General features: G+C 51.4%; 1 protein-coding gene and 1 long non-coding RNA gene across 2 annotated transcripts in view; one reads left to right on the top strand and one right to left on the bottom strand.

Annotated features, from left to right (window-relative positions):
• The window catches only part of DAP (death associated protein), a 28,142-nt gene extending 8,950 nt beyond the window's left edge, over positions 1-19,192 (top strand). Inside the window, exons 2-4 of the mRNA XM_007524311.3 lie at positions 2,829-2,919; positions 17,647-17,689; positions 18,942-19,192. Of these exons, the coding sequence (XP_007524373.1) occupies positions 2,829-2,919; positions 17,647-17,689; positions 18,942-19,055 (248 nt within the window). The 3' untranslated portion in view covers positions 19,056-19,192. The remainder of the gene's footprint in view (positions 1-2,828; positions 2,920-17,646; positions 17,690-18,941) is intronic.
• Positions 7,151-8,356, bottom strand: LOC132538592 (uncharacterized). The gene is made up of 3 exons (XR_009549932.1): positions 8,227-8,356; positions 8,018-8,134; positions 7,151-7,520 (listed from the first exon to the last, which is right to left on the bottom strand). It is a non-coding gene; the product is annotated as an uncharacterized LOC132538592 (long non-coding RNA).
• Positions 19,193-20,190: the final 998 nt, after the last annotated feature.

Genomic DNA, 20,190 nt, shown 5'->3' with positions numbered 1-20,190 from the left:
TTTTTTATGAGTGACTTAATATTGATTCACAAAACTGTAAGATAACTGGAGTATAATTCCATACAATTACCACCACCACCAGAGTTCTGTTTCCACTTCCCCTCCATTGGAAATTTCCCTATTGTTTACCCCCCTGGGAGTATGGACCACAGTTCTTTTCGGCATATAGGTGGGAATTCTGTCTTCTGAAATTTGGAAGCCTGTTTTTTTCCTTAACCCTGAAGCTCCTATTTCAATACCAGCTGCCAACACACACACACACACACACACACACACACACACACACACGGAAGAAAAAAGAAAGCTTCATTTCTCCTATTGTCTCTCATGAAAAGACCTGTGTTGGCAAATGAGACTGCAGAAATTTCTGGGGTGGGGAAGATCCCTCTGCCTTTTATGGTGGCAGAGACAGCAGTGCCAGATGACAGTCAGGGTGGATGGGGGCTGTCAGCCGTTGGGGTAGTGTCACAAGTCGGCACACAGCTGTCATGTTCCTGAGTTACTGGGATCCTTGCCGTGGTCACTGCTGCATCTGTCAAACTGCCACTGTGGGGGGCCGAGGAACTAATTACCTTTTTTTTTCTCTTTTTGTTGCCCTTGTTTATTGTTGTTGTTGTTATTGCTGTCATTGTTGTTGGATAGGACAGAAAGAAATGGAGAGAGGAGGGGAAGACAGAGGGGGAAAGAAAGATAGACACCTGCAAACCTGCTTCACCACTTGTGAGCAACTCCCCTGCAGGTGGGAAGCTGGGGGCTCGCGACCGGAGCCTTATGCCGGTCCATGCACTTTCCGCCATGTGCGCTTAACACGCTGTGTCACCGCCTGGCTCCCACTAGTTACCTTTATAGACTCAGTTAAGGACAGTGCTCACAGCTCAACAAGCCTCTGCCTCCCCCAGCACCCCCACCGGGCAGGATACAGCCCACTCTGAGCCTGGGCTCCACACACTGCCCCAGAGGTCACCGGCATCCAGTGTCCCTTTCCCTCTGCTTCTGGTCACATGGCCATGTCACTTGCCTTCAGTGCACGGGGCAGGTCTGTAAGCTGTTTAGGATGCTCGTGTCTGGGGTCAGTGCGTCTGTTTGGCCACATGTCTGACTCGGGCTTCAGTCTGGCCCTCTTTGTTCTGGACGAAGCTTTGGTGCTTGCCACACCTCTGTCTGTGTCTCTCTGTCTGAAAAAGTTGGCCCAGGTGACAACAAATGGAAGAAAGGATAGGAGGAAGGAAGAGAAGGGAAGGAGGGAGAGAAATATAGATTTGTGTCTACACTGGGAAGTAACTCACCCAGTAGAGTACACACCTTGCTTTGCACATAGTAGAGTGTGTAGGTTACCACGTGCAAGTATCCTGGTTCGAGCCCCCAGTCCCCACCTGCAGGGGCAGCTTCATGAACGGTGCAGCAGTGCTGTGGTGCCTCTTTCTCTCCCTCTCCTCTTTTTTCTTTTAAGAAATACATTATTTTAAAAAAAACACTTTGTTTTATTTGATAAGACAGAGAGAAATTGAGGAGTAAGGGGAGCAGAGGAAGAGAGAAACAGAGAGAAATTTGCAGCTCTGCTTCACCACTCAGAAAGCGTCCCTCCCCCACAGGTGGGGACCCGGGTTTGAACCCAGTTCCTTGTGCATGAAAGCATGTGCACTTCACCAAGGGCTCCACTGCCTGCTCGCTCGCTCTCTCTCTCTCTCTCTCTGACCTTCTGTATATTCCTTCCCTTTCAGTTTCTGTGTCTCTATCAAAAAAACACCAAGGGCCAGGCAGTGGTGCACCTGGTTAAGTGCACACATTACAGTCAGTGCTCAAGGACCCAGGTTCAAGACCCTTGTCCCTCCCCCGCCCCCCGAAGGGGGAAAGCTTCACGAGTGGTGAGGCTGGGCTTCAGGTGTCTTCCTCTTTCCCTCTCTCTATTCCCCCTCCCCTCTTAATTGCTATCTATCTGCAATAATAAACTGATAAATAAATATGGAGAAAAATGGCCGCTGGAAGCAGTGTATTCTTCATACAGGCACCAGGCCCCATTTGTTTATGTGATAAAGACAGCCATTGCATCACCCCAACACAGGCAGTGCTTAGAAATCAACTTCCAACCCGCAAGTCCAAGACTTTACTCACTATGCCACACCCTAGGAATGCAATAATAAGTCATGTTTAAATATATTGAACCTACAGTCACAGCCACAGGGCTTCTGCCTGGTTATTCGGTTGCTCTGATGAAATACTAAAAAGGGGGGCGGGGAGAGAATATGAAGAAAGAGCCCTGCCCCACCATGGAAAGAGAGGCAGGCTGGGAGTATGGATCAAACTGCCAACGCCCATGTTCAGCGGGGAAGCAATTACAGAAGCCAGACCTTCCACTTGCTGCATCCCACAATGACGCTGGGTCCATACTCCCAGAGGGATAAAGAATAGGAAAGCTATCAGGGGAGGGGATGGGATACGGAGTTCTGGTGGTGGGAACTGTGTGGAGTTGTACCCCTCTTATCCTATGGTCTTGTCAGTGTTTCCATTTCATAAATAATTTTTTAAAAAAGAGTTAAAAAAAAAAAAAAAAAGAGCGAGCAAGCCAAGGCAAAAGCAGACACAGAAGCCTTGTAAGGTTCTAGGCAGATCTGCAGAGAGAGAGCTGGGTGGGTCCTTCTGACTCTCCCCTGAACCCTCCTGACAGCAGTGACCTTTGTGGTGCAGACTGTCACCACCCAGTTATCTGGACTCTGCCGTGAGCGCTGTCACCTACATCCCTTTGCAGACACCCGAGTCCTGGGGTGGGGACACTGGGGTCCCCTTCCCTCCTCACTCCCTGTCCTCACACCCCTCCCCCTCTTTTGCAGTGAAAGCCGGGGGGATGCGCATCGTACAGAAGCACCCCCATTCTGGAGACGCCAAGGAGGAGAAGGACGACCAGGAATGGGAGAGCCCCAGGTGCGAGCGAGCGCGCGTGTCCCGGGCCCCTGCCGGTCACACAGGGGCGGGCGTGTGTGTGTGTGTTTCCCTACTCTTCCCGGGCAGGTGGGGGCAGGCGTGTGTGTGTGCTTGTGCGTGTGTGTGTGTGTGTTTCCATGCTCTCCTGGGCAGGTGGGGGCAGGCGTGTGTGTGTGTGTGTGTGTGTGTGTGTGTGTGTGTGTGTGTGTGTTTCCCTACTCTTCGCGGGCAGGTGGGGGCAGGCATGTGTGTGTGCGTGTGCGTGTGTGTGTGTGTGTGTGTGTGTTTCCATGCTCTCCTGGGCAGGTGGGGGCAGGCGTGTGTGTGTTTCCATGCTCTCCTGGGCAGGTGGGGGCAGGCGTGTGTGTGTGTGTGTATGTGTGTGTGTGTGTGTGTGTGTGTGTGTGTGTGTGTGTGTGTGTGTGTGTTTCCATGCTCTCCTGGGCAGGTGGGGGCAGGCGTGTGTGTGTGTGTGTGTGTGTGTGTGTGTGTGTCCATGCTCTCCCGGGCAGGTGGGGGCAGGCGTAGGCGTGTGTGTGTTTGTGTGTTTGTGTGTGTGTGTTTGCGTGCTCTTCCTGGGCAGGTGGGGGCAGGCGTGTGTGTGTGTGTGTGTGTGTGTGTGTGTTTCCGTGCTCTTCCCGGGCAGGTGGGGGGCAGGCGTGTGTGTGTGTGTGTGTGTGTGTGTGTGTGTGTGTGTGTGTGTGTGTGTCGTGGTCTTCCCGGGCAGGTGGGGGGCAGGCGTGTGTGTGTGTTTCCTTGCTCTTCCCGGGCAGGTGGGGGCGGGGATGTTCAGGGTCCAGCACAGTTTCAGCCCGTGCTGCCGCCATCCCTCTGGGGAGGGGCCTCACTTGGGTTCCTTTGAGGGTGTCCCACCCAGTCTGTGACTTCCAAGGGCAGAGGGTGGGACCAGGGTTCTGTGCAGCCCTGGGATAGAACCACCACTTTAGAAAGAAATGTCTGGAGATTGATCAGGACTCGAGAAATAGACCAGCAATTCCTTTCCTGGGATCTACCCAGAGGAAACAAAGACGCCTGCCCAGAAAGCCCTCTGCACAGCAGGTTTGTAATATCCCAGACTTGGAAGCAACCCAGATGCCCCACAACAGATGAATGGCTACGGGAGTTTGGTGCAGAGAGTACGATGCAGCTGTTAAAATGATTTCATCTCTTGCTCAGAACTTTAAGGCATCCTGTGGAGCGAGAGAAGCCAGAAAGAGAAAGACCAATCCCGAATGATCTCTTATAGGTAGACTTTAGAATGAAAGACACGGGGGCCAGGTGGTAGTGCACTGGGTTAAGTGCACATAGTATGAAGCACAAGGACCTGCGCAAGGATCCCAGTTCCAGCCCCTGGCTCCCCACCTTCGGGGGAGGGGTCACTTTCACAAGCCGTGAAGCAGAACTGTGGGTGTCTGTCTTTCTCTGCCCCCCATCTTCCCCTCCTCTCTCAGTTTCTCTCTGTCCTAGTCTATAAAAAAAAAAAAAGTGCAAGGACCAGCGTAAGGATCCCGGTTTGAGCCCCCAGCTCCCCACCTGCAGGCAAGTTGCTTCACAAGCGGTGAAGCTGGTCTGCAGGTGTCTGTCTTTCTCTCCCCTTCTCTTCCCCTCCTCTCTCCATTTCTCTCTGTCCTATCCAACAACAACAGCAGCAGTATCAACAACAATAATAACTACAACAATAAAACAACAAGGGCAACAAAAAGGAACAAATAAATATTTTTTAAAAGTGAATTTTTTAAAAAATTAAAGAAAAAAAAGGGATAAATAACCTCCAGGAGCAGTGGATGTGTACTGCCACACCAGGTCCCAGCAATCACCCTGGAGGCAAAAAAGGAAAAGGAAAAAGAAGAAAGGACAGACATGAGGTGAAACTTGGAAATGTGGACAAGGAGCTGCACATCGCACCAAAGCAAAGGACTCTGGGGAAGGAGGGAGAGGATGAAGGGACACTGGTGTCCCGGTATGTCTCAGACAGCCATCAAGGGGAGGTGAGAGGCTGTGCCTACTTGTTAAAGAGTAGACTGTAAACCATTCACCCCATTGAATTAAAAAAAAAAAAAAAGGAATATTTGCTCACACATTGGCCGCTGGGGAGATGGCTCAGCTGGTAGAGCACAGGACTTGTATGTCTGAGGCTCCTGGTTCAGGTCCCAGGGATGTTTGTACTAGAGTGGTACTCTGGCTTCCATGTGTGTGTGTGTGTGTGTGTGTGTGTGTGTGTGTGTGTGTGTGTGTGTTTCATGTAGAACACTCACATGTGAAATAGAAATTTTAAACCATTAAATCCCCAGTAAAGTAGAAAGAGGGAGGGGAAGGAAGGAAGGGAGGCAGGGAGGGAGGGAGGGAGGGAGGGAGGAAGAAAGAAAGAAAGAAAGGAAGGAAGGAAGGAAGGAAGGAAGGAAGGAAGGAAGGAAGGAAGGAAGGAAGGAAGGAAGGAAGGAAAGCGAGCACAGCAGATGAGAGACAGGAGCAGTTTCCAGCCTGGAGGGGAACATCAGCCTCAGTGCTCACACCTGTAGCCAAGGGCTAGCAGTCCATGGGCCCGGGACAGAGGCCAAGAAGCTGAGGCCAAGGCCAGCGTCCTGTCGGGTAGGGAACATCAGTGACTTGCCCTGACTCAGAAGCCCATGACCAGTGCTCTGAACTGATGGACTGTTTTTTGGTTTTTGGTTTTTTAATTGGGGGGGGGGGTATTAATGGTTTGCGGTAAATGCAGTTGTTGGTACATGTGTGAAATGTCTCAGTTTTCTGCAAAACATTCTCACTCCCAGCAGACACCAGGACCTGAAAACTCTCCCTCCCCCACCCCCCCCCCGAGTCCTTTACTCTGGTGCAATACACCAAACCCAGTCCAAATTCTGCTGTGTGTTTCCCCTTCTGTTTTTATTTCTCCACTTCTTTCCATGAGTCAGATCATCCCATCTTCATCCTTCTCTTTCTGGCTGGTCTCACGTCACAGGATTCTTGCAAGCTCCATCCAAGATGAGGTGAAGAAGGTGGGTTCACCATTTTTAACAGCTGAGTAGTATTTCATTGTGTATCTAGACCACAACTTGCTCAGCCACTCATCTGTGGCTGGACACCTGGGTTGCTTCCAGGTTTGGGCTATTAGATTGTGCTGCTATGAACATAGGTGAACACAGATCTTTTTGGATGGGCTTGATTGACTCCTTAGGATATACCCCCAGGAAAGGAATTGCTGGTCTTGATGGACTCTTTAAGGGCCAGCTGAACCAGCAATCTAGATCCTTCTGTAAAAACAGGCCCCAATGGTTCCAGTTCCAGGTGGCCCAAGCCCTTCCCGTTCATCCTCCAGCCCCTCCTGCCCTCTCTGACGCCTCACCCCTGCACACAGCTATCGCAGTCTCCCAGCCTCCACGGACCTGGCTGGACTCACTTCCTATTTGGAAGCATCTCTGTATTTGCAGAGTATGTCAGACATTCCCTGGGCTGCATCAACGTGCTGTGGAAATGGCGGGTCTGGTGGCATCTGCCACCACTGGGCTCCACTCCTCACAGTTTCTACTGTGTCAAGGCTGGGCAGTGGCACACATGGCAGAGTGCAAGTGTTGCCATGCACAAGGACCCAGGTTCAAGCCTCCTGTTCCCCACCTGCAAAGGGAAAGCTTTGTGAGTGATGAAGCAGTGCTGCCGGTGTCTCTCTATCTCTCCCCCTACTCTCTCCTCCTCCCCTCTCAGTTTTCTTTTTTCTCTGTCAGCAAGGAAAGGAGGGAGAGAGAGAGAGATTATTGTCTGACAGGCACCAAGTCCCAGCAGTAACTGTGGTGGCAGTTTCAGTCAATCAATAATCAATAATCAATCCAAGGGGAAAGCAAAGGCAGGGGCTGGGCAGTGTGGCACTCACTTTAGTGCATGTATCACCATGCAGGGACCCAGGTTCAAGCCCCCATTCCCCACCTGCAGGAGAGAAGCTTCATAAGTGGCAAGACAGGTCTGCAGGTGTTTGTCTTTCTCTCCCTCTCTATCTGCTGTCCCCTCTCAATTTCTCTCTGTCCTATCAAATAAAAATAAAGTCGAAAAAAAAGGGGGAAAATGGCTGCCAGGAGCGGTGGTTTGATAGTGCTGGCACTGAGCCCCAGCAACAACTGTTGTGGCAATGGGAGGGGGGGGAGAGAGAGAGAGGGAGGGAGAGAGAGGGGGGGGAGGGAGAGAGGGGGAGGGGGGGGAGAGAGGGGGGAGAGAGGGGGGAGAGAGAGAGGATGAGACAAAGGCATAATCTCAAATTTCTTTTTTACTAGTGATTTAATAATGATAAAAAAGATTGTGGAGTAAGAGGGGTACAATTCCACGAAATTCCCACCAGCAGAGTCTTATGATCCATCCCCTCCATTGGAAGCGTCCCTATTCTTTAACCCTCTGGGATCATGGGTCAAAGATCTTTATGGGGTGCAGAAGGTGGGAGGTCTGGCTTCTATAATTGCTTCTCTGCTGGACATGGGTGTTGGCAGGTGGATCTACACCCCCAGCCCGTTTCTGTCTTTCCCTAGTGAGACTGGGCTCTGGGGAGGTGAGGTTCCAGGACACTTTGGTGAGGTCATCTGCTCAGGGATGGTGTCATGGTAGCATCTGCAACTTGGTGGCTGAAGAGCATTAAGATATAAAGCAGAACAAATTGTTTAGTAAGCAGGAACCTAAAGGTAAGAATAGAGCAGGTAAGATTTGGGGTCTTCACGTTGGAAGAAGCTAGGAAGTCTATCGTAGATAAAAATCTCAGTTTTCTATTTCCCCCTTTCAGTCCATGTGTGTGAAGCCCTTTGCTCTCCCTGTAGATATCCTTAAAGACCAGCTTGACTATTCAAATCGTAGGAGAGAGCTTCGCATGAGATACAGAGGCAAAAAGCTTTAACCAAGTGATTCCAAGGATGGGACCCAGAGTCTCAGGCAGGCAAGCCCTGGACTCTACCAGCTGCTCTATTCCCCCGGCCGCCGTCACAACTCCTCCAGTCTGGCTGTGTGTGTGTTCTGACTCTTTGATGCTGTTCTTTCTCATGAATCATGAAATCAAAAAGTAATTAACTAGAGAGTGAACCGCCAGAATATAGGAGACATTATTATGTGAGCAAAGAGATAGCTTCACCTTGAACTCATAATTATTTTTCTCGAAAATATTTATGCTTCTCATACTCCCTTGAGTGCGATTTTGCAGAGACTCTGGAATGATTTCTCATGCTGCCAAACTGTTTTGAGATGCTGCCTTTTAAAAAAAAGAAAGAAAGAAAGAGAAAGAACGTAGCAGAGATTTGAAAATGTTCCCTGACAATTTGCATCGTGCTGAGCTCAACTCACCTGTGGTGCTTCCCAGCCAAGAAAAGTAATACTCTCAATCCTTATGGTTCAGCCATTTCCTGAGTGACTGTTAGATTCCGTCTCAGAACTGGCCCAATTAAGGTGAGGCCTCATTTTCCCCTGAGCGTTGTGTTGTGTCCACTGTGGGCCTGATAGGCTACTGAAAGGAGAAACAGTAGGGTTGAGTCATTCTATGATGGTGAGACTGCAGACCAGGCTTGAACTTCCAGAGCTGGTCACATGAGATACCAGCTAGATGGGATCATGTCTTGAATTCCTCTCTTGATTCAGACGTGGGGCAAGATGTAATAGAGGGAGAGGGAGTAAGGTTGAGGGAGAGAACACCCCTTCAGCCCTGAATCAACTTGACTTAGGACGGTGGTACTTTCCCTGCACCTGAAAAATAAGCAGTTGAGATCCACCAGGAGGTGGGAGAGACCCAAACCAGAACAGCTGACTCTGATTGTAACGTAGATGGTGATGACGGACACTGCAAAGACCTGAGAGAGGATAGCCAGCTTACGTAACTTCAGGAAGTGGTGTTTAGCCTGGATGCTTGAAGGTTAGACCACAGCTTCACAAGTGCTATACTCGAAGTGGTGAGCCTGTTTCTCGCACAGGTGGGGTGAATGAGCACTTCTCAAACTGCTTTACGAGTATCCTACCGTGGGAAAAATAAGTTAATATATTGTGGATATTGGTCGCCAAGCTCCTTGCTGTTCGAGAAAGAAATGACAACTAGAGAGGCAGGAAGACTGAAATGAACCTTGTGTGTTGAATTGGAAGTAGAGCTAATTATTTTTGTACTGATGGTCTTGGATGGATGGATGGATGGATGGATGGATGGATGGATGGATGGATGGACGGACGGACGGAGAATGGTGAGTGTACATACCTATAACCCCAAGTGCATTCACTGAAAAGATCTAAAAGACACCCATCAGGATCTGGTCAGAGGCACACCACATTAAGTATTGCCATGCGCAAAGATCCAGGTTCAACCCCCCCACCCACACACGTACTCCCCACATGCAGGGGTACACTTCACAAGTGGTGAGGCGAGTACTGCAGGTGTCTCTGTTTATCTCCCTCTCTTTCTCCTCCTCTCCTCTCACTTTCTCCCTGTCCTACCCAATAAAAAAAAGAAGAAATGGTTTCCAGGAGTAGTGGGATTGTAGTGCTGGCATCAAGCCCCAGTAATAACCCTGGTAGCAGAAAAAGAAGGGGAGGGGAAGGGAGGGGGGAGGGGAGAGGGGAGGCGAGGGTAGAGGAGAGGAGAGGAGAGGAGAGGAGAGGAGGGGAGAGGGGAGGAGACTCATCTACTATTGAGCATCCTTTGGGTCCAGCTATTCTGCTAAATACAGCTGTCCAGGCAAGGGACCAGGGTGACACAGGGAAGTCATTGATTCTAGGGCCAATGTAGGGAAAATATAGATGAGACTGGGACAGCCTGTAATGTCAGAACTTAAGAAAATGCCCCCAAAGCGTGAGGCATGTCAGAAGCCAACCTGGAGAAGCAGATTTTCCAACAATCAAATAATTGGGAGCAACTGCTGAGGAGGGAGCCTAAGACTCCGCCTGGAACTTGAATGTTCTTGGCGTATTTGCAGCACTGCGACCGCCTGACAAGGGACAGACCTCATTTCCGATCAAACAGTGTTGGAGACCTTCTGTCTGTCCCAGTGGTCAGCTCAGGTCTTGCAGCTTTGCCCAACTGCTGGGATCTGGGCTTCTGTCACAAACCTGGGATAGAAAGAATTGTTTCATCACACCATCGCCGGTGACAGAAGAGGTCCAGAGGGGCAGATACTGAATGCTTCTCCAGATGGGGATGCACCCAGTGCCCCTCTCACTAATCGCCCTCTCCATCCGTTTATGGAGTAAGTGCACACCCAGCTGAGTGTAAACACCTCAGGGGAGTTATGTGAGCAATCTCTCTCCTAGGATGTAGAGGCTCTCTGTCAGACCTGCTATCTCCTCTTCCAGTGATTCCACCAGACTCTGTGTTCACTCTGAAACTCCTGGCCCTGCCTCAAGGATATATATAGGCAGAGTTCAGGGTATCGGATATGGCCTCTTTCAGTCTGAAGGGCCTTTTGACCCACTGCCTGTTTTTACCCTGATGTTAGTCAAACGTCCCTGGGGTCTAGAGGCAGGAACAACAGAGAAAGCCAAGTATCCCTGACATGACTGGTTCTGATACGGAGTTCTTCATAATTAGAGAAATGAGTCACATATCCATAAATAACAGGCATTCTGAGTCACGGAGTTCCCAACCCCCAGCACCTGCTAAGATCTCCCGCCAGGAGTCGCCAAGCCTAGCCGGGAAGACAGCCGCGCACTTGGAGGCCGCCCAAGAGAGCGGTCCCAGTGCACTAGGTGGGGCCAGTCCACTTCTGGAGTCCTGATGGAGGGGTCCCCACATCAACTGCTAAGAAAGCAAATTGGCCCCCGAATCAAGCATGGTCCAGTCAAAGGAAGTTGGCAGCAGGTGAAAGTGGTGACTCACAGCCGCCCAACCACTGTGCCTGGAAGTGGGAAACAGGCGTCATGGGCCTTCCAGGGGGAGGGTGGTGCCGGGCGGGCAACACACACAGAGCTCGAGAACGAGTTCGCTTCCGCTCTGGCTACGGAGAGAAGCAGATGCACAGCCTTTCCAGCCCGGGCAAGGTGGAGGTTCAGGAGAGTGCCCCCAGGAACACCTGTGCTGGGGTCAGGAGTCTGCAGGTCGAGGCAGCCCGCAGTGAGGGGCCCTGACCACCCGTCCCTGTGGTCACCAGGGCTCCCCAGATCCCCTTCCTCAGTGAGGAAGGAGCTGCCAATGACTTACTTTGGGTCCCAGAGCCTTGCAGATGCCACAAAGGCTTTCTGCGAAGCTCCAAGAAGCACAGGGAGGGACTGGCTGTGAGTTCCTCAGCTGATGGAACTAATCTTCAATTTTCTGCTCTCCGTGTTTCTCCCGCACCCAGACAACGTGCATTTTGCAGGGAGTCTTCCCCATGGCATCCTAGTGAATGCACCAGGTGGCATGCTGTGTCCACAAGGCACAGGGCAGAAAAGATGGAGGCGTTTTCTGGATGGGAACTCCTCACTGTGGAGGGCAGGCGGCACAGTTGGGCGCCGTCAGGCAGATGCAGGCAGAGCCGCCCACCGCGGCTGGCGCTGGGTGGGAGTTCATTTTCGGGTTTGGTTCCAGCCTGTCACCTCAGTGTCCGCTCTCCCGGAAGGTTCTTTTAGCTATTGATGACTTCAGCAGACAGTCCTTCTCTTCACAAAACAATGTGCAAGGACTCTGTGACCTTCCCTCTCTCCTTGTCAGCTCCTGTCCCTGCCTCCATTTCTTTTATTATTCTTAGTAATGATTCAGTACTGATTTGCAAAACTGTAAGATCATACTGGTGTAGTGGCACACCATTCCCACCACCAGAGTTCTGTGTCCCCATTCCCTCCATTAGAAACTACGGTGGCAGGAGACGGGCGGTAGCGCAGTGGGTTAAGCACATGTGGTGCAAAGCACAAGGATGGGCATAAGGATCCCATAAGGATCCCAGTTCGAGCCCCCGGCTCCCCACCAGCCGGGGAGTCGCTTCACAAGTGGTGAAGCAGGTCTGCAGGTGTCTTATCTTTCTTTCTCCCTCTCTGTCTTCCCCTCCTCTCTCCATTTCTCTCTGTCCTATCCCGCAACAACGACATCAATAATAACTACAACAATAAAAAACAAGGGCAACAAAAGGGAATAAATAATAAATATTTTTTTTAAAAAAAAGAAACTATGGTGGCTCTCCCAAGGTCACAGATATGGGCTGACTTTATAACTATATTTATATATTTTTACCTGTTTCTTTTTTTTCATACAGTCCTGCCATAATTCGCTAAGTCACACCTATACCTACTATTACTTCCGAGTGTCCTTTTTTTTTTTATCTTCCTCTCAGATAAGAGAAACAATGCCTGGCTTCCTCTGATATTTTCCAGATTCACTTCCCTTTCAGTGATGGTATAAAAACAAGATTCCTGGTTGCAAACATTTTGGGTCCTGGTAGAATTGGAGGTTCAGAACCCTCTGGTCATCTTCCCCTGTCATTTGGAAGTATGGAACAAAAATCTTCATGGGGTGCAGAAGGTGGGAGGTCTGGATTCTGGAGTTGCTTCCCCAAAGGACATGGGCATTGGCAAATGGACCCATACCTCCAGCCTGTCTCTCTCTTTCCCTGGTGGGGCAGAGCTCTTGGGAGGTGGAATTCTAGACACACTGGTGAGGCCGTCTGCCCAGGATGGTCAGGATGGAATCATAGTAGCATCTGCACCTCCCTTCCTCTCTCACCTGCAGTTTGCCCCTGGGTGTCCTGAGCAGGTGTGCTTGGTGATGGCCCGCGACTGACCAGGAGAGGCTGGGCATTAGGCCTGAGGCTTTGTGTAGCTGCTGGGGCTTCGGGGTATGGAGAATATGGGTAATAAGCAGACCAGGCGTGGGGCAGCTGTGCCACCAGCCGGCTGGACGAGTGGCCTTGTACAACTCCAACCACATCTAAAGGAGAGAGACAGAGACAGAGAGTAAGTGATGGATGTGTAAGGTCTGTAGCGAATGTTTGTGTGTGTAGCCGAGAAAGCTGTGTGTATCCTCAATAGCATTCTACTCAGCTGTTGTAAATGTTGGCGTCCTTTGGATGAAACCTGAAGGCGTCGTGTGAATCTCAATAAACCAGAAAGAGAAGAACAAATATCGAATGATCGCTCTCACTCACTAAGAAGCAAGGACAGAGAGGGAAGCACAGAGTGAAAGTTGGACTGGGTGGGGTGTTTTGCAACAAAGCAAAGGACTCTGGGGAAGGAAGGGGAGGAGGAAGCAGGGATTTGAACCCAGGTCTTTGCATGTGGTAACGTGTGCACTCAACCAGGTATGCCACCGCCTAAGCCCCCAAATTCTCTTACTTTAATAATCATTTTATGTTTTTTTAAAAAATTCATCTTTATTTATTTATTGGATAGACACAATCAGAAATTGAGAGGGAAGGGGGTAGTAGACAGGGAGAGAGACACCTGTCTCACTGCTTCACCACTCATGAAGCTTTCCCCTTGCAGGTGGGGACCAGGGACTTGAACCTGGGTCCTTGCATGCTGTAATATTCAAATTTTTAAAGAAAAAAATCTATTTTCATGAGAGACAGAGAGACCAGAGCAGTGCTGTGCTCCGGCATCAGGTGGTGCTAGGACTCAAACCGGCGACCCCTGGGGCCTTGGGCAGGTATGTCTGATGCACTCTAGCTGTGCTGTCTCCCTCCCTGCCCTGTTGTACTTTTTTATCCATTGGGTCATTCGTACAGCGTCTTCTTCTGTGAGCTGAAGTGTTGGTTTTCATCGAGTCTGAGAGACTGTGTAGCTTTTTTTTTTTACAAAGTGTTTGTTTCTTTTTGGGGGGGGGTTGTGGGAGGGGCAGGTACCTGAGATTCACCTGTTTGCATTTCCTCAGCGTGGACATTACATCAGGGGGTGGGACAGGGCTCAGAAGGGGGAGGCAAGAATAGTCATTTCTAGCAGGAAGCACCCTGGGCGTCTGCCCACAAGGTGGGCGGGACAGGAGGACATTGCTGTCAGTGGCGGATCACTGGGACGCTGACGGTCTCTCCAGATGGTTTGGCTGAGGGTGACAGGTGGGCCCAGTGGGCTGTGACAGCCAGAGGCTGACCCTGGGACAGCAGTGGAAACCAGTTCAGAATTAGCAGCTGTTTGGGGGGGAGGGGGCGCTGGAGTGGGAAGGCATCTTTCTTCCTGCTACTGAACTCTTTCCAAAGAGTTCTCTTTGCGGCGGGCCAGCCTCTCTTCCCTGCAGCAGCTGCACAGGCCTGGCAGTTTGGGAGACGTGCCCCTGCACTAGGGCAGGACTCCATGGTGCTTTCCCAAGAGACTTCCAGAGAGCGAAGCTGTTGCTGAGAGGAACACAAGGGCGAAGCCCCCGGGCCAGCTACCTCCACCAGCTCAGCTCTGCCCAGTGCACTCTCCTATCCTGGGGGAGGGGCGAGGGCCAGAGGCCGGGGGTGGAAGGAGGGAAAGCCAGTGCCCGGTGTCCTCAGACAGCTGGTGCAGAGTCCAGACGAAAACTGCAAAGGCCTTCATATTTTCACACAGAAACTCCTAGGCCGGCAAAATAGAACTGCCATCAGGCTGTTCAGGGGCCTTATTTATCCTGCTGAGTGGCCAGCCAGGCGTTTTGCTGTGGAAGAGGTGTTTATAAAGAGCCACTTATTTTTATCTGTGTATTTATAAGAGTGAGGAGAGGAGAGGAAAGCAGAGGGAGAACATGGAGCCTGGCTCAGCTCTGGCTGTTGGTGTTGCTGGGGGCTGAAACTGGGAAAGTCATTTGCAGAACAGTTGTGCTGTCTCCCTTATTTGTTTCATTTTAACGAGAGGGATACAGAGAGAAAGATGGAGAGACAGAGAGACACCAGAACACTGCTCAGCTCTGGCTGGTGGTACTGCTGGGGATTGAACCCGGGGCCTTAGCTTTAGGTGGGAAAGCCATTTGCAGAACTGTTATGCTATCTCCCCAGCCCTATTTGTTTCTTTTTTCTTTTTCTTTCTTCTTTTTTTTTTTTTTTTGCCTCCAGGGTTATCGCTGGGGCTCAGTGACTACACTATGAATCCACTGCTCCTGGAGGCCATTTTTTTCCCCTTTTGTTGCCCTTGTTGTTGTAGCCTTGTTGTGGTTATTATTGTTGTTGTCATTGTTGTTGGTTAGGACAGAGATAAATGAAGAGAGGAGGGGAAGACAGAGGGGGAGAGAAAGAGAGACACTTGCAGACCTGCTTCACCACGCGTGAAGCGACTCCCCTGCAGGTGGGGAGCCGGGGGCTCGAACCGGGATCCTTATGCCGGTCCTTGCACTTCGAGCTATGTGCACTTAACCCACTGCACTACTGCCCAGCCCTCTATTTGTTTCGTTTTAATGAGAGATACACAGAGAGAAAGATAGAATGGGACGGGGTGGGGGGGGGGAGGGAACACTAGAACCCTGCTCAGCTCTGGCTGATGGTGGTGTTGGGGATTGAACCCAGGACCTCAGCCTCAGGCATGCCAGCACTGTTGCTGCATTACCTCCCTTCTCCCCCGCCCCCTGGGGAAAACATGAGTGCGTCTGATGGGTGTTGTGGGAAGCATTCGTTACACATGGTTGATATAATTAACCATTTTTTTGTAAGATCTAAAAACCATCTGAATCCTGAGACCTGCCTGATCCCAAGGGTTCTGGGTGAAGGATCAGGGGCTGTAAGGGAAACTGAGGCACAAAGGTGCAGGAGTTCTGGCGGGGGGCTGCTGGTGGGGGCCAGTGATCAGCGGCTAAGTCCTGCCAGGAAGCCACCTGCTGGAAAAAGCCGCAGCGCCACCTTGTGGGTGATCCGGGGAGGACGTCACCTTGACCCAGGGCAGCGGACAGTGCAGAGGCCGGTGGTGGCAGGCAGCCCCCATCACCGCCCAGTGGCTGAGCACCTCACCCCCAAATCAGTCAGCAGCTGTGGAATGACACCTCGGGAACCCAGGTGGAAAGAAAGAGTTTGTGTTCCCTCGAATTCACTAGGAAACTCATTGAAAATAACCCTGGGTGGGAAGGTATTTGGAAAAAAAAAGAAAAACAGGGCAGAGGGAGAGAGGGAGGGAGAGAAGGGGAAGGAAGAGAGAGAGATAGATAGAAAACATCTGTCTACCCTAGAAAACATTTTGAAAGTCATTCCAGGTGGGAATGTAGAGAGGAAAGAAAGAAGGAGGGACGGAAGGAAGGAAGGAAAGACAGACAGAAAGGGAGAGAGAACCCCAAAGCCAAGGTTTAAGAACAAAGTCCAAATAAAGATGCAGAGTCTGCTTTGGAAGAAGGCCCAGCTTCCAAGGGGCTGCAGGGGAGGGGCTGCAAGGGAGGAGCTGTCCCACAGGGGGGCTGCACCTCAAATCACCCGCCTCCATCATTGCACAGGAGTCCCCTGAACTCCCCCTCTGGCAAAAATTGCTTATTTTTCTTAAATTCCCACCGGCATTATTGCTGAGGCTGTATGCCTACATGATGAATCCACTATTCCCGGTGGCCTCCCCTCCCCACTTTGATATAAAGAGAAATTGATAGGGAAAGGGGGAGGTTGGGGGGGAGAAAAAGAGAGAGAAAAGGAGGCAAACAGAGAACAAAATGCATCATTACTTGACTGCTTGCAAAGCTTCCTCCATGATCAGACCTCAGTGGCCCTGTGACTGTGTCACCCGTGGGGCTGGAGTGGAGGGGGCTGTGGGTTTCCACCCTCCTGGACACTCACAGGGACTCTGCAGAGGTGGGGAGCTGTGTGGTCCCCTGCGGAAGCGTGTCACCCGTGACGGGGGATGCTGCTGTCATTTGTCTCAGCTGTAGCCACCTCACACCAACTGTCCAACTTCTAGGAAAATGGAACGAGAACACTGACCTCTGCTTTCTGAGCCTGGGGACAGGGACTGTTAGGGGGGACTTTTAGGGAAACCCCCTTTCTGAGCACTCAGGGACTTTCCTACCAGAAAGGAGGAAGTATCTTGAGATTCCCCCAACCCACCCCCATCTGAAGTGACATGTCACCTTTCTGGAAGACTCTGACCACTGGCCACTGCTAGGATCCCTGCTGGGGTCTCTGAGAAACAGAGCCTGGTGTTCCGGAAAGTGGTCCAGTGATAAAGCTTTGGGCTCGCAAGCATGAGGTCCTGAGTTCAATCCCTGGCAGCACATGTGCCAGAGTGATGTCTCGTTCTTTCTCTCTCATCCTATCTTTCTCATTAATAAATAAAATCTTTTTAAAAAAGAAAGAAAGAAAGAGAGTCTGAAAGGATATATCTTTAAAAGCAGTAATCAGGTATACATATAACTGTGGGCAAGGAAAACTACAAATAAGACTTTATAAAGAAAAAAACAGGGAGTCGGGCTGTAGCGCAGCAGGTTAAGCGCACGTGGCGCAAAGCATAAGGACCGGCATAAGGATCCCGGTTCGAACCCCGGCTCCCCACCTGCAGGGGAGTCGCTTCACAGGCGGTGAAGCGGGTCTGCAGGTGTCTATCTTTCTCTCCTCCTCTCTGTCTTCCCCTCCTCTCTCCATTTCTCTCTGTCCTATCCAACAACGACAACAACAATAATAACTACAACAATAAAACAACAAGGGCAACAAAAGGGAATAAATAAATAAAATAAATATTAAAAAAAAATTTAAAAAAGAAAAAAACAGGTACAGTTTCTCGTGGTGAAGAGAAAGTTCTGGAAACGGCTAGTGGTAGTACTTGCATTATGTTGCAGGCCTGGGAAGGTCACCTGTGGCTCTCAGACACAGGGCTCTGACCTCTCCGAGTAACCTTCTGGGTGTCCTGAGAACACACAGCCTGTGGTGAGCTGAGCGGCTAAATCTCTCTCCGCTTCTTGCCTTCCAGCCCTCCCAAGCCCACCGTGTTCATCTCCGGAGTCATCGCCCGGGTAAGTGCCGGCTCTGCCTCTGGACACCTGCTGTGGGGGCTGCTTTGTGACTCACGAGTGTGTAGGGGCTGAGAGGGGTCCTCGGCCACATCGCCTGTCAGTCAGTTTGGATTCAACCCTAATCACCTCATCAGGATCTCAGACAGCTCACCTGGGGCCCAGATCTGATCCCTGACACCACTTGGGAATGTCACAACACCAGGAAAAGCTCAGGCACTGTGGTGTGTGTGTGTGTGTGTGTGTGTGTGTGTGTGTGTGTGTGTGTGTGGTGTTTGCATTTTATCTGGTTGAAAAGAAAATCCAGCCCTCAGCAGTAAAACTGTGCATGTACGAGGTCCCAGCTAGCGATAATAATAATCTATGTGTATGCTTCTGTATCTGAATGTAAAACCAGAACACAGCACTGAGCAGTGAAGTGGAGCATGCGTGGAGACTAGGCAGTGGTGCGCTGTTCCGCACGCCCCCCCAGCATGACCAGGACTCACCCTCAGCGGCCGGACCCCCCTCAGTTGAACGGGCCTGTTGCCATGCATAAGCCATGAAGCAGTGCTACAGGCCTCTCTCTGTCTCTCCCTCTCTCTGTCTCTCCCTCTCTCTGTCTCTCCCTCTCTGTCTCTCCCTCTCTCTGTCTCTCCCTCTCTCTGTCTCTCCCTCTCCCCCCCCCCGCCTCCAGAGTTATCATTGGGGCTCAGTGCAGGCGCTACAAGTCCACTGCTCCTGGTGGCCATTTTTTTCCGTTTTTATTGGATAGAACAGAGAGAAAGTGAGAGAGACAGGGATAGTAGAGAGGGAGAAGGACAGACACCTGAAGCCCTGCTTCATCGCTTTTGAAGCGACCCCCCCCCCCGCAGGTGGGAAGCCGGGGGCTTGAACCAGGATCCTTGTACTTCGAACTATATACGCTTAACCGGGTGCGCCACCGCCCAATCCTCCCCCCCTCCCCTCTCTATCTCTATCAAATAAGTAAATAAATCTTTTTAAAGTTAAAAAAAATTGACCATGCATGAAGTCCTAGCTGCCATTAATAATAACAGTAGTAATAAGATAAGCAAGCCACCCGGTTCCCTCCCTGAGTTCTCCAGAGATGTGATGTCTCTGTGTGGGATAGAGTTCAGTGTCCTCAGCATCTGAATGGAGCTGTACCCCCTCTTTAGGACCCCACAGCCCCCCCCCCAAACTTTGATGGAGAATGGGTGGTGAGATGAGCCCCTCCCCTCTGTAACTCAGCTGTTCTGCACGCCCCTCCCCACAGGGTGACAAAGACTTCCCCCCAGCGGCCGCCCAAGTGGCCCACCAGAAGCCCCACGCCTCCATGGACAAGCACCCCTCCCCGAGACCCCAGAACATTCAGCAGCCTCGCAAGTGAGGGGCCCTGGCTGGACCCCCCTCTGCCAGGCCCCCAGGAAGAGAGCCAGCAGGTGCGGCCAGCAGAGGGCGCTCCAGGACAGAGACCAAGCCCAGCACCCTCCCTCACCTTCTGCTTCCTGGCGCCACATAGAATCGATCCAGCAGACAGACCCCAAACCTCCTTTCTGGGGAGGGGCTGGGGGGCACATTGGCGTGGTTTGAGGGCCCAGCAGATCCCAGTTCTTGCTTGGAACTCACCAAGGCCCACACAATATTAAAATGACCAAAAATCTCATTCCCACTCCCCAAAAAACAATCTGGGAAACATTCCTTCAGAAAATTCAGAAGGGTACAAACTTAACAAAAGCTGGAGACATGCCGTCATTCCACGTGCTGGGTCACAGTTCAGCCTGAGCACCCAGCAGAGAGCCAGGAGGCTGATGGGGCAGGGGACACCCAGCGTGTCCCAATGAAGCCACCCACCCTGGGGTGTCAGGAGTGTCTTGGGAGCCCAGCACTGACCACACCTGCCCCTGGTCTCCCAGAAGGAACAGACTGCCTGCCTCCACCTGTCTGTCCACCAGTCCACCTGCCCACCTGGCGTGGGAGATGGCACCGTGTTCTCTGGGAGAGCCCCTGCCCTGTCTCCCCGCCTCCTGGCAAGAGGCTGGGCCGCTGTGCTGGGTGTTCAGTGCTCTGGAACCCCAGGAGAGCCTGGGAAGAGCAGAATCTGGGACCCCAGGCTAGCAGCCCCCCGCCCAGTCCCCCAGAGCTGCATCTTAGAAGGGGGCTGTCAGGTGTGAACACTGCAACTTCCTCGCTGCCAGAGTTAACAGGCCTCCTGCCAGCCCCTCAGTGGCCAGCTAGGGGACCCCACACACACACTCAGCCATCCTTTGGGCTCCGTCTGGGGGGCTCTGGGGGCTCAGGGCTGGGAAGGCCAAGTGTCGCTCTGAGTGGGTTCACTGGCTGTTAACAGTGATGACAATGAGAATAAAGCCCCTGCTGCATTTCCTCCTCTGGGGTGTGTGTGTTATGTGTGGGGTGTGTGTGTTATGTGTGGAGTGTGTGTGTATGATGAGTGCATGGTCTGTATGTGGTGTGTGTGCATGTGGTGTAGTGTGTAGTGAGTGTGGGTGGTTGTGTGGTGTGTA

This window comes from Erinaceus europaeus, chromosome 5, assembly GCF_950295315.1.
Source record: "Erinaceus europaeus chromosome 5, mEriEur2.1, whole genome shotgun sequence".
Classification (NCBI taxonomy): domain Eukaryota; kingdom Metazoa; phylum Chordata; class Mammalia; order Eulipotyphla; family Erinaceidae; genus Erinaceus; species Erinaceus europaeus.
Note: the sequence above shows the minus strand (reverse complement) of the source record. Positions and strands in the feature narration are given on the sequence as shown.